Below are 8,400 nucleotides of genomic sequence, written 5' to 3'. Positions count from 1 at the left end.
TATATATATATATAAAATGTATATAAAAGAAACTTGTGTACGTAATAACAAATATAGGAGATATATAAAAAGTTGGCTCACTACCTGGAAATCTGTGCTATGTGGAAAACCAGTACGTAGAAGAGATGCAGTCGCTTCATTCTCTTGAATATAAGTTGGTGCCATGTGACCCATCTTCTGAGTGAGCTCCAACTGATTTTTGTAGTAACGACAAGCAGGATTGGGACAGTTTTGCACGACTTCTATGATAAACTCTTTCTCCATCCCGAAGCACTCTCTTCCAATGGTGTAAGATTCCATAACTGCTCTGACTGTACCCTCTAAGCCCAAGTGTAAGCCGTGTGGTCCATTCATGTGTTTCAACATTACGGCATTGGCAAAGTGTTCATAAGGTAGTATTATTTTGCCATTCTCTCTAAGGACTAGTCTTCCCTGTGAATCTAGTGCAACTCTAGATGCCATCATCCTGTAAACGAATCAAATGCAGTAAATATTTTGCAAGACAAATAAGTTGTGTTTGATAATAAAACCATTATCCTTACTGTAAATAGGCGGCGCTAGGCATCATAGAGGCATCCTTAAATTCCGAGAAGCATTGCAGTAGCTCGATACTAGGATTCCAGCCTTTATTTTGCAAATACGCTTGTAACAACATGTACATCTTCTCTGTGACATAACCAGCGCTGCTCGGTGTCGCGGAGTAACCCGATCCTCCACCCGGTGGACCCATTTCGGTTTGCATACCTTTGGCAACAATGTTCTTCATAGTTTCTGCCAGGTCCATTCTACATGCATATAATTATATACATGAATTTCCCGACACAGGGCGAGTTTTTTAATTCATCGATTGATCCATTGCACTGTGCGCGAATATAATTTTCTTCAGTAAAAGTTGCATTTGCGCATGTAATCAATCGATAAATTAAAAAACTCGCCCATAATGAAATTGTGAACAAAAAATCTCTACACCTATCTGATACACAATCATTGGCTGCGTTCAGCAGAACTTATTTTGCAACTGTTGAGAAGTTTTCTTCGTGCTAATTGGATTATACTTTTAGATTTAGAGGAATAGTCTTATCTCTGCAGACAATCATAAAACGGTTGCAAAACTCTTGTGTGTTCTGCTGAATGCAGCTATTTTATGGATGCTTTCTGCAAGAGACTAGATTATACAATAGGCCTGTTCTTCTTTTTACTTATAGTTGAACTTCTTGCGCATTCCTGTTTTTCTCTAATGTGAAAAAAAAATGAAAGACGAAACGTGCAATTCAGCTGAAGAAAAAAAATAGAGTTTAATGTAACACAGTGAATCATCAATTCTTGTTGTTTGCCAATATTAAAGATGAAATGATTTACCATGTTATATTGTGTTATCTATATTTCTTGTTGAAAAGCACCCATTGAATACTCTACTAGATACTACATAGGTCACAGGACTGTCTGTCGATTGTTTATACAACATACATACTAGAAACGAAAAAAAAACACAAATAAATAACGCCAGTAGTGTCAACGATCGATACGCGTCATGATAATTTCGTTCATCCGTTATCGCGGCTCCAAGAAGAGTCGTCGAGCTCAGACCGGTCGAGAACGTCAACAAGCGTGATCGAGAATGTGACAATTTCCGTCGCGTGTCGATCACGTCTCATTGCACGGAATCGTCCGTTCAGCTCCATCATAATCAAACGCGCGACAATAGCCGGCGACGAGAAACGAGAGACAGAGACGAGACGAGACGAGACGAGAGCGGACGGTGCCTCGGATGAGTCGCGTCCGTCGGCACCGTCAGCTCGCCCGTCGTCGGATGTCCCGAGCGACACCGAGCGCGTTCGCGGTGTCCTCGGCATCGGCCATTATTATCGCCGAAGCTGGTCGGCGAAACCGATAAAAAAAGTGGCCGGCCGCGTGCGATCGAGCGAGCGGGCGAGCCACCTCAGCCTCAGCCACCGCCCCCCTTTTCGACACGCGCAGGGGGGCTCGACCCGCCGTGAACGCACGGAACGTACATTATTCTCGAACGTGCACTCACCCCGTGCCGCGGCCGCCGCTGCTCTACTCCACTCACGGCGTAACCGGGTAGTCCCCAGGAGCCCGTCCGTCGCCGTCTCAGTCGCCGCCACTCGGCATCGTCTAATTAATTAAACCCCCGGATCACATTTGCAAATAACATAAATCGCGATAATTATTTCCGCGAGGGTCACTTGCACGGTCCGCCGCCAGGGGCGCACCGCGCTCTACACCTCTACGCGCTTTTCGGCCTATATGCGTATGCGTGTGTGTGTCACGCCGAAGTTAACGTGTAGACAGTAAACAGTAGTATGAGTGCTTTCCATTTGGTGACGCAAGTCGACACGAGTGTCTTTCTATCCTTGTTACTCTCTGCGTGTCAAGAAAGATAGAATGATGTTTGTCATTAAATGGAAAGTACACCCTATGCATGCACGGTGTGCATGTATGCGTGGGCGCGAGCGTACGTGTGTGTGTGTATACACGAATGGCCCGGCTGCGCTTACGCGACGCCACTTTGCGCATTTATCAATATTACTTTTTGCAATTGATATATTACGGCACGCCGCGCCGCGGCGCGGCGCGGCGCGTCGCGTCGCAGCATATGGCGGTGCCGACGCTTTACCGCCTTTGTTAAGAGTGATCTAAGAGAGTTCCAATTTTTTAAGCACCTTTTCTTGAGGTAGTTAGGTGTAGATAAGCGCGATAGGTGTAGATAAAACATCTCACCTATCACAATATTCACGGATAACACTTATCTATATCTATCTACTCCAAAAAGAAACCTCATTTTTGTTCCTCAGCGTATACGTAACATATATATAACATATGCTACAGTATCAAATCTTTCTCGGAGAGGAATGTAATTGCTATGGGTGCGTTTCTACTGAATGCGTCCACGTCATGAAAAAGAAAAAAAAAGAGGTTATGTATTTGTACACATGGGATGTTTTCATTGGTTAACTCGTGACGACGCGATGCATGATGCCGGAGAGAAACCTGAGAGAGGCCTTTTGCCTGTTATTAGTTCCACTTTTTAGAGGAATAATTATGGCTTAGTTTCCATTGAGGGTTTAATTCAGATCAGAATGTAAGAACCAACCAATTACAGTCGAGCATTCCCCTGTTATAGTCGAACGACAGGGAAATGTTCGACTGTAGTTGGTTGGTTCTTACATTGATCTGGATTAAACCCTCGGTGGAAACTAGGCCATAATTATTCCTCTAAAGAGTGGAACTGTGATTGGCCAGTTTTCTCACTTCGATGTTGTGTAACTTCAGCGTAAATCGAGCCGTGTAAACGTGGCCATAAACTACGTTTACACGACATCTAACGTCAGTAGTTAATAGTTATAATATGGAATGTTGTAACTTCGGAATAAATCAGAATAAATCGTATAAACGTAATAAACTTGTGCTCGGTGACAACGATAATAAACGCGTGGGTATTTCGAATTTGAATCAGCACGTGGGAGAAACGGGAAAAAACGTGCACTGATGCCAACGGCGCGCCTACGCGGCTGCGAACCGCGAAGTTCCCAAATAGTATAAATATGGCCTCGCGGTATAGTCACGGTGTTCAACGGGTTCTGGCAAAATTGGAGGCCTCGATAAACTCGGAGAACTATTATGAGGCCCATCAGATGTACCGAACTTTATATTTCAGGTGAGAGTCGATCGGATCAGCTGTCTCATACCGTCGAGTTGTTCCTCCGCGTCCTTCAAAAATTCTGCTGATTTCTAACCTCCTCCGCTTACAGATACCTCGGTCAGAGAAAATACTCGGAGCTCTTGGAATTGCTCTATAGCGGATCGATGCTTCTATTACAGCACGAACAGGTACGCGTTGAGTTCATTTTTCTCGCCCCCGTGAGTGTCGAAGAATTTTCACGGTTTCCCTTCAAATAATTTTCATAATTTTGTCGACGTGATTGAGCGCTTGTCTCCAAGCGAATCGTAATTAATAATTGAAAGATGCGCGGATATAGCTGGATATAGTTACGAGGAAAGCGAGGATCGATTTTGTTTAAGCTTTACAACACATTGTGACTTGTATGTTTCTTGCAGCATGCAAGTGGAGCCGACTTAGGAATTCTATTTGTCAATGTTTTGACACAATCTGGAACGGTACCTGCGCAAGGCTTCTTCGAGAAGATCATGAGCCTGTTTAGTTTGATGAGTCCTACGTCTCCAGAAAGGGAGGTGTTTGTGCAATCGGCACTCAAGTGGAGTATAAAGGGTACCGATTACAAAACTGGCCATCCAGATTTGCACCAAAAGATAGCTCAGATTTTTTGGAGAGGTAATCTTATGATGAATTTTACTGTGAATTTTACTTTATTTTTGGCATACTGTACATAAAGAATTTATTTTTCATCAGAAAAGAATTATATATTGGCAAGGCAGCACTTTATATATAGTAGAGATGGTTCTGGATGTGCTGCGATGTTAGTCGAACTTCACGAACAACGTGGATACATGAATGAAATAGATCTTTTCATAGCTCAAGCAGTCTTACAGTAAGTTAATGGTTCTTATGTCCAAGTCAAGTTCTATTGCCATAACTTGTTTTAGCTTATTTCTTACAAAAATTGCTAAAACAGATTCTACAATTTTGCTTTCAAATATTACAATAAGGAAAATTATTGCAAAAATAATACAAAGATCAAACAACTATATTTGATTAATAATTATATCTTATTAAAGAATTACTAAGCTTATTTATTTATTATCTTATTTACTAAACTTATTAATATTTACTTATATATTGGACAATAGACTATCAGGACAAAAATAGCAGGATCGAAATAGCCAATAGGAAAGTTGTTATTTGGATCAGTTAAAAAAAAGATTTAGCTACTCTTAAGCTAATTTTATGAGTCGATAGTTGAAAATCTTAAGCTTTAACCAGTCCATTGAAGAAAAATTATTTAATCTAAATAGTTGATTATGATTTTTTTTACCATTTATTGTATAAGTTGTTAATTGTATAGTGAGTTATTGAGCTGACTAATAAGAAGAAATAAAGTTGAATTTGGAAAGTCTTAAGAAAATCGATAGTCTTTATTGTTAGTAATACAAGTTGACTGTTAGCCCACTTTATCGATTCACCAATAAGACTTAGGACTACCGACTATCGATTCATTATAGAATCAGCTTAAGCGTAGCGCAATCTTGTTGCTCTGTCACTTCTGACGATCCTTAATGTTGGAAATCTTAAAAATATATATTATAGTAAAAATAAACGGATATAACAATATATAATGGAGTCTTGAATTTAAGATAATATATACATACATGCAATTATCATCGATTACATTTTAGATATCTTTGTTTACAAAACAAAGCAACGGCACAAGAGGCCTTCAATTCTTACACTTCGAGGCATCCAAAAATAAATAGCGGTCCGCCATATCTTCTTCCTTTATTAAATTTTTTGTTTTTCCTACTCAAAATCATCGACAGGTACGATATATTTTATATGAGAGATACATATCTAATTATATAAGTTCAGCCTTCATTTTCTTCCAATTTGTTATTTTACAGTGGTAAACTAGCGTATCCTGTGTTCGCGGTTCTCTGTGAACAGTACCAGATATCTTTAAACAGAGATCCATGTTATCGACAGTACTTAGATAAAATAGGCCAACTTTTTTTCAATATCCCACCTCCGCGTCCACGTAATCAAGGATTATTCGGTTCGTTATTGCAATCTTTCTTCAATGGTCTGGAGGATGACGATTCGGATGACGAGCAACGAAATACAGCTTCAACATCGCACGCCGCGCAAGAGCTTGACTGATTAAAGGTGAGGCAACACTGTGCAGTGTGATGCTGAATATCGAACTTTTATATTATTCTTCGACCCAAATACTTTCACTAACTGCACTTGTGTTAACTGACAATTTCATATTGTGGATATTATGTTCATAAAACAAAAAAAAGCTAAAGGAATCACTGTGTTGAAAAAATAGTAATTCCGAACCATGTAGAACTTTGAGAGTACGTGGGACGATTTCTTACGGGAATTTATCAAAGTTGTAAGTTATGTATACTGAATTCACAATAGTAGAATTCAGATAGCCATCTTGATTATTTTATACATATCTAATACTTTCTACAACTTTTTTTAGCCAAATAGATTTATGTATGTGCAATAATGAAGAGTATGGTTTTGAATAAAAGTCTACAAATTGAGTAATTTGTCAAACATGTAATTATCTGTTTGTAAAAATTTGAAAAAACATGAGTTTTCATTCTGTGTACACTGTTATGAATTCAGCAATTATACTTAGACTTTGAATAAAATCCTTGCCATTAGCTACGATCTATGCATATAATCACCGTGCATGAATCTTATATATCTGCGTGTAACTGCTGAATCGAAAATTTATTTTATATAAACTAAAATGCGTGTGGACAAATAAATGTGACATAATTGTAGCTTCCAAAAAAATAATGCTTACCGAGACTGTTGCTGAGGCATCGAGAAAAAAAATTGTTACTCGGACAACAAGCGATATATTTATTTATTGGATTCTATATTGATATGGGTAATCGTTCAAAATATTAGAGAAAAATTAATGCATATATTTATAACTAAGGAAATAAAATGACCATCATAAAACGACCTTAATAAATAAAAATCTTGACAGCATTATAAATAAAGGTAATATAATGTTGCTGTATATTAAAATAAAAATAGACAGCATTCAACTAATAAATTTAGCTTTGTAACAAATATATCTCTAGAAAAACATATAAGTATATCGAGTATCTTTCATTATATTATATTTTGTTGTTTATTACATTATCAAAATTATTTAAAGTAAAACTTAATATTTTTGATAATAATAAATCATTATAATTGATATATTCGTATTATAATCGAAGAAGTCTACATTTTTTAATTAATCTGTAAAAATTAATTTATATTAATTTGATGATAATCAATATATCAATTATATATTCGATATTAAGACTTTGGAATGTATACCATCATGTTAAAATGGATACTCTAGATATGAATATCACATCAGTCAGATCATGTGTGAGATTAGTCTTTTGAAGAATTAATTTAGATATTATATTTGTATAAATCACTTGAAAAATATAATAACAAATAACGATTACCCGATATAGATTACTCTTAACAAGTCCCCCTTTGTGTATCCAATAGAAATACTTAATTTAATAGTCATGAGTTACGTGAAATATGTGAACGTACCAGTCATCATGTTTCTAATTAAACATACTATTTCAGAATACAATGGATTATCGATACTTGCAACTTTAATTAGTTCTAAATTGTATATAAAACATAATATTTTTTAGTATGAAATACTTTTCTATCTCAGTATATTTATGCAGTAGTTTTATATTGCAAATGTCAAGCAAAAAAAATTATAAATTCGTTAAAATTTTTATGGCGTTAATCACGATATGAATTTAACAATATATATTATTAAAAAATGACAAAATCAGTGATTGTAAACAGTTATAAGTAATATGTGAAATATATAACAAAATTAATGAAATAATATTAAACGAAAAAATCTAAACTCGATTTTGTTTATGTTTAATATTGTGTTGTACAAATAAAGAACGATAAAATTAAGAATGAGATCAGATATATAAAATACAATACGTGTAGTGCACGTGTGCGTATATGTATGTATATGTATTTATTCATTTATTTACGTTTTATTGTGAAAAACCTATACAGCTTTTGTTATAGAAACATTTTATCAAGTAATTCAATATAAAAAAAAGATTGCAATATTTTCTTGTCAAAAGGATATGTTGTTTTCCATTTTACGTTAATATAAACTCGCACATTATGTTCATACAGGGTGATCATTAGGAGTGTGTCTAAACTAAATAGTTATTATTACTTTGCAATAAGTAGGCCAAATAAAATTATTTAATTATCGTTTTGTGAAACTTAGGTCATTTAGGCCTGACATTGTAACAACATTACTTTAATTTTAAGCGAGGCTTAAAATTCTCTTTGTTCCTGTCTCTTTTCGGTTTTAAAACGAGATAGAAAGAGTTTTAAGTTTCGCTTAAAATCAAAGTAATGTTGGTGTAACCGGGCCTTAGTGAAAGAGGAAACTTATTCATTTGAGCGTTGTACAAACCAGTTTATGAATGTTAGCATGATTGCATTAATTATCGAATGAAAGTTTCTCATTGATTACTCCTACAATAGAGGCAAGACTACACAAAACCATATCGTGGATTTCGTAATAAATGTGAATCTAAAAAAGTTTGAACTGAAAGTAAAATAAATAAATACATATAATTAAATATAAGAGAAACCTTGCGTCAAATTCTGATTTTACGAATCTTTGTATGATTTTAATGAAACTTATATATATATATATA

The 8,400-nt window shown here is 36.0% G+C and overlaps 2 protein-coding genes across 4 annotated transcripts in view; one reads left to right on the top strand and one right to left on the bottom strand.

Moving 5' to 3' along the window:
• Positions 1-2,235, bottom strand: part of LOC108753570 — a 4,709-nt gene extending 2,474 nt beyond the window's left edge. For 2 of the 3 annotated variants that reach the window (XM_018495263.1, XM_018495265.1), the window contains exons 1-3: positions 2,036-2,235; positions 543-785; positions 85-466 (exon numbers count right to left, since the gene is read on the bottom strand). In XM_018495263.1, coding sequence (XP_018350765.1) covers positions 85-466; positions 543-784 — 624 coding nt within the window. In that variant the 5' untranslated portion in view covers position 785; positions 2,036-2,235. The remainder of the gene's footprint in view (positions 1-84; positions 467-542; positions 786-2,035) is intronic. The other variant, XM_018495264.1, reaches the window with a different exon arrangement.
• Positions 2,236-3,327: 1,092 nt separating this feature from the next.
• Positions 3,328-6,664, top strand: LOC108753572 (Golgi to ER traffic protein 4 homolog). Its single transcript, XM_018495267.1, has 6 exons — positions 3,328-3,679; positions 3,774-3,852; positions 4,081-4,315; positions 4,394-4,532; positions 5,338-5,478; positions 5,560-6,664. Exons 1-6 carry the CDS (start codon positions 3,567-3,569, stop codon positions 5,813-5,815), a joined length of 963 nt encoding a protein of 320 aa, XP_018350769.1. The 5' UTR covers positions 3,328-3,566; the 3' UTR covers positions 5,816-6,664.
• The last annotated feature ends 1,736 nt before the right edge of the window (positions 6,665-8,400 follow it).

The sequence above is a fragment of the Trachymyrmex septentrionalis genome, unplaced genomic scaffold, assembly GCF_001594115.1.
Source record: "Trachymyrmex septentrionalis isolate Tsep2-gDNA-1 unplaced genomic scaffold, Tsep1.0 scaffold7, whole genome shotgun sequence".
Taxonomy (NCBI): domain Eukaryota; kingdom Metazoa; phylum Arthropoda; class Insecta; order Hymenoptera; family Formicidae; genus Trachymyrmex; species Trachymyrmex septentrionalis.
Note: the sequence above shows the minus strand (reverse complement) of the source record. Positions and strands in the feature narration are given on the sequence as shown.

Excerpts from the sequence above, each read along its gene's own strand:
- LOC108753572 (XM_018495267.1), top strand. The coding sequence starts at position 3,567 with ATGGCCTCGCGGTATAGTCACGGTGTTCAACGGGTTCTGGCAAAATTG. Across the intron at positions 4,533-5,337 it reads ATAGCTCAAGCAGTCTTACA|ATATCTTTGTTTACAAAACA; the intron begins GTAAGTTAATGG and ends ATTACATTTTAG. Across the intron at positions 5,479-5,559 it reads CTACTCAAAATCATCGACAG|TGGTAAACTAGCGTATCCTG; the intron begins GTACGATATATT and ends GTTATTTTACAG.